Source organism: Protopterus annectens, chromosome 8.part1 (assembly GCF_019279795.1).
Source record: "Protopterus annectens isolate FY-2018-M chromosome 8.part1, PAN1.0, whole genome shotgun sequence".
NCBI lineage: Eukaryota > Metazoa > Chordata > Ceratodontiformes > Protopteridae > Protopterus > Protopterus annectens.
In genome coordinates this window covers 72,863,211-72,878,564 of record NC_056742.1, presented here as the reverse complement: position 1 = coordinate 72,878,564, position 15,354 = coordinate 72,863,211, and the positions used below count along the sequence as shown (strand labels likewise).

The 15,354-nt window shown below is 35.5% G+C and overlaps 1 protein-coding gene across 1 annotated transcript in view; it reads right to left on the bottom strand.

The window, feature by feature from the left end:
* Positions 1–15,354, bottom strand: part of LOC122810071 — a 312,474-nt gene that overhangs the window by 137,476 nt on the left and 159,644 nt on the right. The window contains exon 5 of the mRNA XM_044081563.1: positions 12,088–12,167. Within this exon, the coding sequence (XP_043937498.1) occupies positions 12,088–12,167 (80 nt within the window). The remainder of the gene's footprint in view (positions 1–12,087; positions 12,168–15,354) is intronic.

Sequence of the window (15,354 nt, the reverse complement as noted above, 5' to 3'; positions counted from 1 at the left end):
GATCATGCCTGAATACAAATTAGTGTACCATTTGTCTCTGAGTCACTGATAATGTCTCATCTATTTTGACTTCAAAACACACTGTGGAAGCAACATCTTCCCCTGCAAAAGTTCCTACTACAGAAACTTCAATTTCTCTCCAAGAAAATTTATGTGGTGTAAATGTTCTGGTTACCATTTTTCTGTTCATCTCATCCTGTAATTTAATTCACTTATTTTTTCTACAGTGTCAAAAGGTTCTTGCCACTTTGCAAGGTACTTGTCTTCAGCAGTGTGTACAAACCCATGTTCTTTACACACAAATTCAAATTCTCGGAAAAGAGTATTTTTTTATATGTTCTCTGCTGTGTCTCCTCTTTTCTCTATGTGTTCTTTAACTTCAGACATTATATTTCTTATCCTGCATTCCATGTCTCTAAAATGTTCTGTCACTCTTTTAAATGGGTCTTTCCTCCTCCATTTTTTTGGCTGTATCTAGCAAGCCTTGGGGATGTCTTCCATAAAGCATTTAAATGGTGTAAATCCAGATGAGGCCGGAGGTGCTTTCTTCAAAGCAAAGAGAATATACTTCAAAGTTGTATTAATGTGTTCAACAAGCCCATCTTTTTGAAAGTGGTATACTGATGTCATTAGCTGCTTCACTTGAAAAGAAAATTACAATATTCATGCATTACTCTGGACGTGAATGGCATGCATTAGTCAGCAAGATTTTAATGAGGAAGTTCTGCTTTAGAAAAGAACATGGGTAGGTATTTTGCTATGGAATTTTCATTAGCTCTTTGTAGGGATAGTGCTACAGGAAAAGGTATTGCATAATTAGTGATTACTAGATTACACTGATGGCCCTTACTAGATTTTAAGTAATCTTTCACAAAACATAATGATATGAAAGGTCTTATAACTACCTGGTTGTGTGCTAGCCCTAGACATACTGGGAAAGCTGCACAAAATAATCTGTCTCTCATAATACCAGGGAAGTAAATTCTAGTGAAAATACTAGCTTTTGTATTATACATTCTTATATGACCACCCAAAATGTGACTGTGCTAACTATATCGCAAGTGCTGTAAAATGGCCTTGGAACTAATAACTGGCTCAGTATCTATTCTTTGTCTTTGGTTACTCTGTAAATCAGGTACATTTTAATTCAAAGTATGAGTAAGAATGTTCTGTTCCTTTGTTCCACATCTACTCTGTTCTGTCATACTGTATTTAGTATATTTTGTTTTTGCTGGGTCTTCTTGAAATTGATGTCAGTTATCTGGAGGTCAGCCAAGTCAGGATTATCTTCATCAGTATTCAAACATGAAGTAGAGGCCATGGCCTCCGCTCCTTTAAGAATGGGCACAGGTTTTTTTCTCCTTCATCTAAGTATATCTTCTAAAAGATATTTCTTGAAAATAATTGTCTTCATCTGGGGGTATTGGTAATTTCTTTTCTCCTTCAATTTTTTGTCTTACTTTTATTACCCTTAGCATCCTACTTCTGTTTCTGATTTTCTCTCTGCTTTGGTACAGCATGGAGAAAGTGATGACGCTGCTGAATATCCCCTTTGCCCTTTCCTTCAGTATGAGATCCATCTTTTTCTTCCTTAGTCTATATACCTACTTCTCTTAATGTATTCTTAAAGATGGACCCTTCCTTGTCATTCTCCAAACATACTCATATTATTTTAACAACTGGAGTCTTTTGGCAAAATTTGGTGTTAGCGCCAACTCTTAATTCCTTTTGTGTCATTTAGTCTTACATACTTTTCTTTGCAGGTGGTATGTATTTTTGGCATAATGATTGAACTGCCATATATCTGTCACAGCTCTTTGAACTGAGGAAAGTCTTGGCCAATTATCACATCACACATACTAGGTATAACACTTTTCCTGTAATGGTTAGTATTTCCACCTCTGTTACAGTGTAGTCTATTTTGCCACCATGTATGCATGCTAATTCATTATTCTATTTACTAGTTATTTTATTTTTACAAATATGCCATAATCTAACTAATGTAATCATGCTCCCCAAATCCAACAACCCTTGCATCTCTTTTACTTACATCACAATAAAATATTTAACAAGCTTATTAACAGCATAGTGACGAAAAACAGACTGTGCAGTTCTAGCAATTACATTTTCAGCATTATTACTTTCCCTAGGCATAATGTGAAGTGCAACTTGTTGGCTAGCATTAATAGTTTTTACGGGTACATTATTGCTGTCAGTAACTGTACAGTACTTTGCTATGTGCCCTTATCTAGAACATTTAAATGTAACCAACTTAGATGATGGGATTTGTTTCATGTTTGCAGGTAAAGAAACACACTTAGGTGAAGCTTATTATTATTGTCACTTAGCACATGGAAGTATGGCTTTGGGTTTGAAATTTCACTTAACAGCCGACATTTCTTTAAATATCTAGCTAGTAAAACAGTACTTCTGCTGACTGGATCCACCAGTGTAGCAGTTTATAGTAATACAAGTGTCTCTGGAACCAGCCTTTCAGTTAATTTGAGCTTTATTTATGAGAATCCATGCAAAACTAGGGAGTAATTTAAAAGAAACTCAGTCATGAATGCAGTGCTGAATTCTTTTCCACAATTCTGTTCAGTTGTCAGCAGTATTTCAGTGCTCCTTGTATACCGCGGGATTTTCTTAAAGACAGCCAGTAACGTAACAATACAGGTATCATTATTTTTCTTTTCACCACATACTTTGCCTCAAAAGTGAGGATAATTCTGTTTTCCATGTTTCAGGAATGCCGTCCACACTGTTTTCATCCTTGCACATATCTGCATGAGTAGTTCAATGGCGACATCTTTACCACCCTCTCTAAACCCAGACATCAGGGATTTTACTTCTGCAGTAAACAGTGGCCTTGATATACACCAAGGGGCACCTTTTCCTTATTAGTTGTCATGGACAACCCACTGTCTGCTTTGTCTGCCTAGTCTGTATTTCTCAGGTGTTCTACAATTCTGTTTCATGACACCACCTCCCCCATGAAAATAACACCAGTGGACTTGGGACCACCTCAAGTAGTTTGTTTCCCAGGTTCAGTAGTCACTAAGCAATATCTATATCTATATCTGTATCTATAGATATATCTATATCCACATCCACATCTATCTCTTTGTCTGTATCCCTATACACACACACACACACACACACACACACACACACACACACACACACACACACACACACACACACACACACACACACACACACACACACAAACATGTATCAATAGGCTTCATCAGAAATAAAACATTTCAATTGGCAGAATCTTTAAATAAGCCATCAATTCATGCCATATCCAATGAAAATGTTCAAACAATCAAAGAAATCAATAAATCAGTTAAAGTGACGGTACGTATAAAACCATCAGAAACCTCACAATGATCAAATATACACTCACATCTAATTTAACCTACAAAAATATAATCAATAATTTAGTAAACTATGCAACATCTAAAAATTCATAATTTAATTCAATTTACCAGCACTAGATTTAAGAATACAGTTTAAAGGCAGCATATTGTTCAGTCCGGGTTTGTTAATAGCATCTAGCAGGAGCTGACAATTCAATTGTTTTTGTTCTAAAAGCAAATCACTGTCCCCCTTTCTGTCCATTACAAATAGTCTTTCTATAATAAAAAATAAAACTCTTTTGAACTGTGAACACTGCAGTGTGTGCTTATAAAGTGCATTTGTAAGTTTAGATTTTTTATATTGTAATCATGTTCATAAATACGCTCTTTGAGCATCCTAGTGGTTTTACCTACGTTGAATGCAGAACATGCAGTACACATAATCTGGTACACAACCATTTTGTGTTACAATTACATACTCCAGGACAAGTAAGGTTTTTATCATATCCTTTAATTACAATGTGTAGTCCATCATTTTATTCCACAATCCCCACTGTAACACAATCTTGTACTGGCAAAGACAGTAAATTTTAATCCACTGATATCTGATCAACTGAACAGGTTCTACCACAAGCCGATAATTTTCCATTTTGAAGGAATGCTGCACTCCTCCATATATGTGTGTGTGTGTGTGTGTGTGTGTGTGTGTGTGTGTGTGTGTGTGTGTGTGTGTGTATATATATATATATATATATATATATATGGATCTACTGTCTATTATCGGATTTACGTTTCAACGAAATGTAAATCTGCAAATGCATTTACACGAAAGTGCGTTTCAACGAAAACGCACTTTCATGTAAATGCATAAAAAAAACAAAACAAAAAAACAAATGCCTAAAACACTTTTATGCTGTGCCTCCACACCCCCCTACTTAAATATTCTCACGCCGAGATCGCACTACAGTGGGGAAAAGGGAATGTTCCCTCATCCCCACTGTACTACGGTCTCAACAACAGTCCGCTTAGCTGTACATCAACACCAAACGTTGATGTACAACTAAGTTAACATGCAAACCGCATGTTTAACTTTATTTCCCCAATTTATTTTTTGTTTTACCCACTCATTTACGCAAAAGTGCGTTTTCGATAGGTTTATCACCTCCCTCAGGAGTTGTAACACTATTTGCATATAAAAGGCTGGACCTGGATGCAAGATTAGACTGTTCATATGCTTGTTTAATCACAGATTCCTGATATCTCCTAAATGTAAATCTGGACTTAAGGTGTAGAGCCTCCACTGTAAAATCCTTATCTGTGGTGCAGATATGTCTGATTCTTTGAAACTGGGCTTTGGGAATATTATCTATAATATGCCCCCAAATGGCAACTACTGGTGTGCAACAGGGAATTTTTAGTAAAAGGTTTCCTATAAAGACTCGTTACCATTGTCCCATCAATAGTTTTAAGTTTAATAACGGCGTACATTTGTTGTTTATTTATACAAGAATAAATATGACATCCAATTCAGTGGTAAGATTGATTTGCTTAACATTGATTTCCTTGATGTCAATGTGACTAAAACTATTGGCGGGACAATGATAACAAGTCTTTATAGGAAACCTTTTACTAAAAATTTTTTGTTGCACACCAGTAGTTGCCATCCGTGGCATATTATAGATAATATTCCCAAAGCCCAGTTTCAAAGAATCAGATATATCTGTACCACAGATAAGGATTTTACAGTGGAAGCTCTACACCTTAAGTCCAGATTTACATCTAAGGGATATTGGGAATCTGTGATTAAACAAGCATATGAACAGTCTAATCTTAAATCCAGGTTCAGCCTTTTATATGCGAATAGTGTTACAACTCCTGAGGGAGGTGATAAACTTAGATTGATAACTACTTTTGTAAACAATACATTTAAGATCCAGTCAGTAATATCTAAATACTGGCACATTTTGAAGTCAGATCCTTTTTTTGCACCACTGTTGGATGATCGATGTAGGTTTGGTTTTTGAAAAGGTAAAACATTGGGACAGCATTTTTCTGCATACAAAAAAGGCCACACTTTAGGTGGTGGCTAGGTTAGAAAAACGTTAGTGGGTAGCACTTATTGTGGGCATTGTAAATATTGTAATCTTATTTCTAGGACAAAATCTTTCATTTCAGTGAATGGGTAATATATATTGCGGTATGCCAGTGTGGTTCATTTTACATAGGACAGACATCATGTGTATTTTTAACAACGTATAGCATTACATGTGAGTGACATGAAATGTAAGCAAACCCGTAGTGCATTATATAAGCACATCACACAACATAGTACAGCCCATTTTGTTTTTCCGGGGATAGATAAAGTTGAAGGGGATAATTTGACTACATTTAAAAAGCATGAAGCGTTGACTAAGAAGGAACGAATGTGGATCATAAATCTGGGAGCCTTATTTAAACCAGGTCTCAATGACCATTGGTAATATGTAATAATTTTTTGGTTTATAAGATCTACTGTTTTAGGAAATTAAGGCAGTTTGAATTGTTTAGCTCTGTTGTGCAACATAAATGTGGTATATTTAAATATGTTGCAAAATAATTATTGTGCATGTTGGGATAATTTAAGGGTTTGTGTTGCTTTAAAAGTGAATGTATATTAATCACAATGGTACTGTTGCCATGAGACACACACTGATTACGCCATGTGGCGAAACCGGTCTAGCGGATTGTTTGTGCAATAAACTCAGTTTGCATCACTGCTTTCCTGCTTTTTTTATGTGATGGAATATTTGTAGTGATGTTTTTCCTGTGAGCTTAGGGCTGTTGTCAATAATTTATCTAGTGATGTTAACACCATTTAGAAGATTATTAAAAAAAATGGTCCATTTATACTTCTAACCCAGAATTGTTTGGAGGTTAAATGAAATGACCAATAACTAAAAAATGGAGGAGACAGTGTGCTTAATGCAAACCAGGAACACAAATAGCAAAATCAAGCACAACTCCACAGAGCACACCAACGATATACCATGAAACCACTGCTGTTTATTAAACACTCAAAACATTAATGCTCAAAATGTAACATGCATTTTTGTCTTGCCAAGCACAGACTTCTTCAGATGAATCATTTTGAGCGTTAATGTTTTGAGTGTTTAATAAACAGCGGTGGTTTTATGGTATATCGTTGGTGTGCTCTGTGGCGTTGTGCTTGATTTCATTAAATAAAATGAAGTGAGGAAAATGTAGCCATTGGAGATATTTATCTTTTGAAGGTCCTTACGTAACAGTGGACAACTACCCCACAACTATAGGCAGAAACCCACAACTATAGGCAGAAATGGTAAATTTAACTGTCATTCACAAAGTGTGATATATATTGCAAAGTGTATGATACATGAAGAATTTGATACTGAGAAACTAAGAGAAAACTGCATTAGAGAATATATAAGTATTAGTCCAACACTTACCTGAATTTAAAAAAAATCACTTTTTATGAAAAAAGTAATGTTAAACTGTTCAGGGGTGTATGTGAATCCAGTTTGAGTATATAGAATTAAACAGCAGTTAAGGCTCTCTGTTGGTGTTTTCCTTGAATTAAATGACAGCATATATCTATTATGAGTGTTTTAAGACTGAGCATGGCTAATTTGTGAAGAATGCCTTAATAATGTTATGCATCATTATTTTTCAAACAAGAAACCGATTTTACAATATTTTATAATTATACATTTAACTTACCAGATGCTTATTACAACACCTATACATTATGAAGTTGTAATTCTGTTTGCATGCATTTAAGAGGGGTTTTTTTTGTGTTTTTTTTTTTTATCATGTGACCAATTCCATCTCTGTAGAGTATTTAATTGTGGCAATTCAAATTGTTCAATATTCTGAAGAACTCCTGACACTTGATTTGGACAAAAAACTTCAGTAATGTTTTCATTTCTGGTACAGTGGAATTTCATTTTGAAATTGGGACAGAAATTGTATGCAGTCTTCGGATTATGTTTTGGAGGGTAATACTTTTGATCCAAGAGTCTTTTTGTCTAATCACAAATAATCAAATAAATTGATTTAAATCACATTTCACTGAATCCCAATTCATAGAAAAATAAAAACAGGCTATAGACAATTACTGCTGGTGTGGTTTAGGGTTCTATGATAGTAGGAATTACAAATTAGTCTAGTACACCAAATGTACCTTGCTAATGGCCATGCAGATGTTGCACCCCACATGTCTAGAAGTTTATTTATATGGCTGTAGTGATTCACTGTGTATAGTGTTTTGTCTTTTCTCTGTGGTTTTGTGACTATTAATATATTTAGTATATGTAAGTAAAGGGGTATAAGTGGTGAAGCTCTCCACATGGGCATATGGGGGAGCATGCAAAAAAGTTTTGGAGTATTTGCTGTATACAAAATTTCTATGAAATGTGTTTTAGATTAATTTATTCGATAATTTGGGATTAGACAGGAGTTTTAAATCATAAGTATTATAATCATATATACACATAGGTCTCTATTTAGATGTACACCTACATATAACAGTTATATCATGTTGGATACAAGCATGGGTTAATGTGCCTTTAAATATAATGCTCTGTACTACCTACCTAAAACTCTAACTTCCTTCATTTCTAAATTCTCCAGTTGTTCCCTAGCCATAAAACTTCTCCTGCCAGTTCTTAACCCTAAAACTCTCTTCCTACTCCCTAACCCTAAAACTTCCTTCCTGCTCCATAACCCTAAAATATCCCTTCCACTCCCTAAGCCTAAAATTCCATCCTGCCCCCTTCACATAGCTGCTTGTCTAAACTAATATTTGAGTTCAAGCACAAGCAACCGCCTACACAAGCTACAATGCATGCAAGTCCCTGGCTTGAAGAGAGTGATTTTCAAGTGCTTGGGACTTGAGCACCTATAATGTTCCCCCCTTTTGAATTGCATTGTTGGCAAAACATTAGAGAATTCCTTTGACCACAAGAAGATCATATCAGTTAAAACAGAAGAAAATAAAGCCAGATTGATCACTGAAAGGCCTGATAGTAAAAGTAAAACTGAAATACTTTGACTACATATTTTAAAGAAAGTTTTACTAATGAAGACACTGATGATGAGAAGGACTGAAACAAAAGAAAAGAAGAGACTACAGTGACATTGCAAAAATGCTAACAAAACTTCAGCACATAACTCAACGTGCATTCTCCTCTACAGAACCTTGGCTAAACAAATCTCAACTCCTACTAAATCCTAATAAAACAAAATTAATATTATTTACTCCCAAACCCCTCTAAAAACAAAAAACAGCTTTTACCATCACCTCTACTCTACTAATAAAACTAAGACTGAATACGTTTACCTTTTAAAAAGTGAGAATCCAACCGTGTTCCTTGTTTCTGTGAGGTAAACTCCTGGACCATTATGCCAACTCCCAACCTATGGTCAAACAAAATTTCATACGTGTGGAACTCTGTCCCTCTATCCCTAAAAACAGATCATAATGGAAATTCCTTCAAAAAACAATTAAAATGTCACCAGATTGGCAGATCAAATGTATTTAATCTCTTCTCATCTCTAGAGTAATCCTGACTGTATTCCGTTCCTCACTTCTGACTTCTCATTAAAATAACTTCCTCCTACTCTCACAGGTCTATATTAAAAAGTCGAAATTCACTAAATCAATGTTTCAGTATAGTGAATTGAAACATCTAATGGCTCATATCACCAAAAAAAAAAAAAAAACTAAAATAGTGTTTTGCAGGGGGGGTAAGCCCCCCTTTACCCACCACATCCCCTGCAACATATATATTAGCCCCGAGATCACTGTTACCAGTCTCACATCAAATGAAATAAAGTCAGCCTGAACCTAAATCCCCCACACACACAAGCGGTAACAAACTCAAATGCATGCACTCACACAAATGTATACATTCACATGCATGCATTCACACGTTTAAACTCACATACATTTTGGAAAAGATTCCAAAAGAGTTGCTGTCAGTGTTAGTTTGTCCTGATTCTGAAAGACTTGCTGTCAATGTAACTTACTTATTTTGGTGTAAGGCCTATCTATAACTAGACTTACACTAGTGACCAGATTACAAAAGACCTGTTCTCAGTGTAAGAGGTCACTTACATTGAGAGCAAGTCTCTTGGAATCAGGCCCATTGTCTATTGTTAATCGATTCTGCATACATTGACCAAATAAGTTTGATGAAATGCAGAATTAATTAAAAATCAACAATCTCAATTTCAAGCAAGTGAACAACATCCAGTCTCACTTAACTGTATCTCTCATATTATTGCTACCTTCCTAAAGTATTTTTTTCTCTCTTCTTAGAAGTCATTTTTCACAAAAAATGATTTTACTACAGCAAGCACCTATCCTGAGACTAATGCAGTCCCGTGAACTGAACTCACTGCTGCTCATAAACTGTTTCTCTCTATAAATATCTCCTTATTTTATGTATCTGATGCATATGTTTGATGTAAATTATTGAATGAATATAATGTCTGAATTATTTTTGCTTAATCTGTTTTATGCATAGCCATGTACTGAATACTGAATATAATTCTCCCTTTTTTGTTTAAACTTCCATGACTGATTTAATTATTGTAACATATACAGAGCTTTTCTCCCTTAGCCTTTGCTCCAAAGGGGTTTCTTGCTAAACCTATTCATACTATTCCTGTAAACCAATGCAAATAAAATGAATAAAATAAAAATAAAATAATTAAATACTTCTTAGTTTTTTCCCTTCTTTTTGTCATTGATTTTAGTACAGTTTGGGGATTAGAAACTATATTTTGCTGTTTTACATTTTTAACTTTAACTGCACAGAAATCAGTAACTTTAAGGTAGCTTTTTTTTTATTTTTAGGGCCTTTTCTATTAATGTGCAGCTTATGGAGTATTGTTGGGTTGACTGGTAAAAAAATAATAGTTATTATTTGCCATAATTTTGTGGACTGAATGATACTTTTATGTTTCAGTGCCAAACATTTGTTCTTTTAGTTATTTTGGCTTTATTGTGGAAATTCCGACTGATGTTTCCCTTCACATTTTTGAATACTAATGAACCATCTTGGTCATTCAAAGCCTTTCTTTTGAGAAACCACTTCAAGAAGTAATACAGTAGCATTACTGAGTGCTCACTTTCTCTCTATCTGTCAAAAGGTAATATTTTAATCACTTTATCAGATCACATTATGAAAATGTTTTCAACTTATATTCACAATGTAGGTTGAAAGGGTTACACAAGTCTAATAGAGGATGTAAAATATTGAAAAAGTTAAGTTAAAACTATGGCTTGAAATCTGATAACCCAGGTTTACAGCTGGCAGGTGTCAGTGTTTTCACATAGAAAACATTAGTAGTGACGCTTCATCCCAGCTATTCGCAAAATTGGCACCTTTTATCTTAAAATCCAGACAAAGTAATTTTCCTTTATCAGTGGAATGTTTAATTCTAACCTGAACAGAGGATCCTTAGAGAAGTATAGTCTGTATGATAGTGAAGAGTTCTCCACAGATAGCACTTACCCAGATGCATCGTCTCCTAGGAAGCACAGTGTAAAGCTTAGTTGTTGTGTCTTTCGGCTTATCCCTGTTAGGGGTCGCCACAGCGGAACTCCGGTCCGCTAATGTTTGGTAGTGGATTTTTACATGCCGAGTTACCAGCCCTGACGCACAACCTTCAACGAAGGCACGCCCATTCACGCATGCCTCCACACAGAAGTAAAGCTTAGTACTATTGGCTAACTTTTTTTCTTCTGTGACATGAGGAAAATAAATCCTTGTCACTTTTAAGCTATACCCTGTCTTAATTCTGGTAAACATGCAACAATTCCTTTCACTTCCAACAAAGCAGAACCTAAAAAAGCTATTCTCTTACAGTCCATGTTCACTCATTATGTTCATTTCCATTATTTCTATGTAGCATTCCTCCATTCTACCCATGTATGAAAGAAACAACACCAAAGTACCCAATCCTAGAGTGCTGGCAGTCCATGTCACTGTCTACAATGTGGCATCTAGGGGGACCAGCTTCTGCATTGCCACTTTGTAACTTTGTACATAATCATTTTTCCATCACTGGGCAAAGCTACCTACCTGGAGCTTTTTGGCATGCTTACTTAACTTATAAAATGAGTATAGTGTATATTTCAAACAGAAACATTTTCATCTGCCAAAGTAATGTGCCTTTGTTTAATCTGGTGAATGCAGCCTAGTAAATTGTGTTAGTTTGTGTAGTACATTAGCCTTCGATACACAATGTAGTTATCATAATAAGCAGTACTTTATTAGCACTAAAATTAAATTTGCATTTGTGAAATGAAATTAGTTGCACTTTCATGTAGAATGTGAATATTTCTATTACTTTTATTCGCATATTGAATTAAAGTAAATTTTGTATCATACATCTAGGCCACAAAAGGCCAAAACTGCTAAAGCTATGAGCCTGACTTTAATATGACAAATATAGCCTGTAACGTTTGATAAGGTTTTGCACTTTGACCTCAAACACACCTTATAAAATGTCTTCAAAGCACCTTGTCAGTTTTACTGCAAACATTTTTCAGTACCAAGCAAAACTTTTGTTTTCAGTCCTGATACAAAAAGCTGTATTACTATACAAACATGATGTTCTGGTAAATAACGCTGTCATACTTTTATCCTGAAAGGTATCTTACTGTGGTTATTGTGAAAAATTAACTTTTACTTACTTATCCATTCTCCAGGAAACCTCAGGATCAACAATATCTGTAGCAGTAAGTCGGTTTCTGTAGGGTCCTATGATAAAAGGCTGTGAGAAAACATATTTTAGTTAATCTATAAGGAGTAATACATTAATTTGTCTCAGTAATTTACAAGGTTAAACTGCCAATCATTAGCGAACCGGAGTTCCGCTGTGGCGACCCCTAACCGGGAAAATCCGAAAGACAAACAACAGCAACATTAAGTATTACATTTAATAAGTATATACAAACTGAAACCTAGATTTCTGTAATACTTGTAAAACTTATCTAAGCCGCATAAAGTTAAGCACTGTCTATGAAAATATTTTTCTTTTGAAATGGAATAGCAATGATGATATAAAAGGTAAAAATCAAATGCCTTTCATTATTGTAACTAGGTGTGAGTTTTTGCATTTTATCAACCAGAGAAGCTGTGGACAGTAATTAATAAAGAGTTTAAGGATTTTATCTGGGAGGGGAAGAGGGCAAGTGTCAAGTGGGATAAGTTGGTTCTTCCAATAGAACAAGGTGGTTTAAGATTATTTGATTTGAAGGAATATTTTAGAGCAACACAGTTAAGGGTCATACACATAACACAAGCGGAAAGCTATAATTCAAAGTGTAAAGGGATGATGATGATGAAGTAGGGGGGGATTAAAAAAATAAGGAGAGGAAAATTGGAAATTGCGGGAATAGTACATGCAGAATAATGTTTTGGTGAAGGAGAGAGGTTTAAGGGAAGGGAAGGAATTGAACAATCTATATAATGCTGGATTGAAGATAATTGTATAAAATAATGTATGTCTTATATAATGTTTGTAACTGTGAATAAGTTAACATGGTTTGTTTTCTTTTATATATATGTATGTTTGCCTATATCTTAAATAATTCAATAAACGTGTTAAAAAAGATGAGTTTTTACATGTGCCCTACACCATCCTTTTCCTTATACATACTGCTGCCTGTAGAATCTTGGTTTCTTCCTGGCTAGAAAATATAAGGAATTAGTGTTGCCTGGATTGATATGGACCTTTGGAATAAACATCAGTGGAAGAACTTGAGATAGCCAGAGTCACTAAGCCAGTTATCCATTTCTTTTCCTTTATTACTCCATCCCATAGAAAGTTGAGGAGAAGCCAGAGCTTATTGCTGGCATAGAACAGGAATACAACAGGGCACCAGTCCTGGATGGGATGATGGGATTATAATCCATCACAAGAAGCACACATGCAAGAGGAGCACACACACACACACACACACACACACACACACACACACACACACACACACACACACACACACATGGCTGCAAGCAGTTTAGAGGACACACACACACACACACACACACACACACACACACACACACACACATGGCTACAAGCAGTTTATATGATCACCAGTTCACCTGTCAGCATGTTTTTTGTATGAAAAGGAAAGCACAGATATTGTTGAAAACCCACACAGATACAAGGGGAACATGCAGTCATTACAAAGAAGGTACCCCAGCCAGGAACTGGCTTGAGGAAAGTATAATGATTCAGGTACATTTCAATGACACTTTATGCCTTTGAATCCATCATGCTAAAGAAACAGTAATTCATTTTACTGTTACCTAAATAAGCAAAAAAGAAAGGTACTGTAATAAGTATAATTCACAATAACAATAAAAGCCTGCAGTGAAACAAGTCATATCTTGGATAACTTAATTAATACATTTGTTTGAGGAATTCAAACTCTGGGAATTTCCAATGCTTTATTTATTCATTTATTTATTTCCAAACAGAATGTAGACCCAGGAACCGCTGAAGAATCCAGTATTGCTGGCAAAGAACTATCATAAGCGCTTTCACAGTGGAACTGCCATATGTCATATGTCATAAAGCATATAATCAAACCACTTATAAATAACTGAATTAATTAAAGCCCACCAATCGAAACATCCAAATCTTAAAGAAACAGGATGAGCTATACCTAAATAATAAACTGATGAATTAATTTACTAAAATTGCATAAATACAAGCTACATATATACCTATAAAAATATACACAAAATGTATATAAATATATTCAAATATATACATGTGTAAGAATCTTCTAAACCAGTGGTTCCCAAACTTTTTCGATTCTCGGCTCCCTTGCTGAATCCAGGTTTTCCCAAGGTGCCCCCCTCTCCACGGTGCACATAAAGTACATATTTCATTTATCTATTTATTTGACATTTGTTTAATGAGGCTGCCTGACTGGACTAGGAGACCTGGGGAGAAAAGCTCAAAAGTACAATAAAAAGACAATTACCAAAAAAAAGTGTACATTCTGCTTAACAGCATAACATTGATCTAAGCAAACTTAATGTCAACCTTATTAACTTTAAGTTTATAAGAGCAATATTTAAAATCTGTCCCTATTATTTGGCTCTGTCCAGCATACCTTTCAACTATATAGATTTTTTAAAAATCTCCAGATTTCTGCCTCATATTTTTTATCTTTTTCTCATAAAATTGTTGTTTTCTGGCAAATCACTGGCAGATCACTGAGGTTGAACTCAGAAAATAATGACAGACAGTTGAGTTTCATGCTAATGCAAAACCTGCATTTCTATCAACTTTCTAAGTTTGTGAGAGCAGTAGTTAAAAGTGTCCCTATTTTGTGCCTTTGTACCCCTATTATTTTGGCTTTGTCCAGATTTCTTGGATCTAAGAGGGTGAGAGGTATGTGTCCAGTGGTATGGTCCAGACTTACACAGGCCTCATTGCTGTTGCTGCCAGGGATTACTCTCACTCTTCACTCTCTCCCCCCGTGACACACACACACACACACACACACACACACACACACACACACACACACGCACACGCACACGCACACACACATACACACACACACACACACACACACACACACACACACACACACACACACACACACACACACACACACACACAAAATCACTTCCTCATTCATACCTGCATTCACTCACACATCTCTCTCTCTCCTGATCAAACACACAAACAGTCACTTCCTCATTCATACCTGCAGTTACTCCCACATCACTCTCACTCTCTCCTGATCAAACACACACACAGTCTCTTCCTCATTCATACCTGCATTCATTCACACATTGCTCTCACTATCTGTCACACCCACACACCACACGCCACACACCCACTTACACATTCATTCATATATCGCTCTCACTCTCCCGATCTCACACTCACATGCCACACATCCACTTACGCATTTATTCATACATCCCTC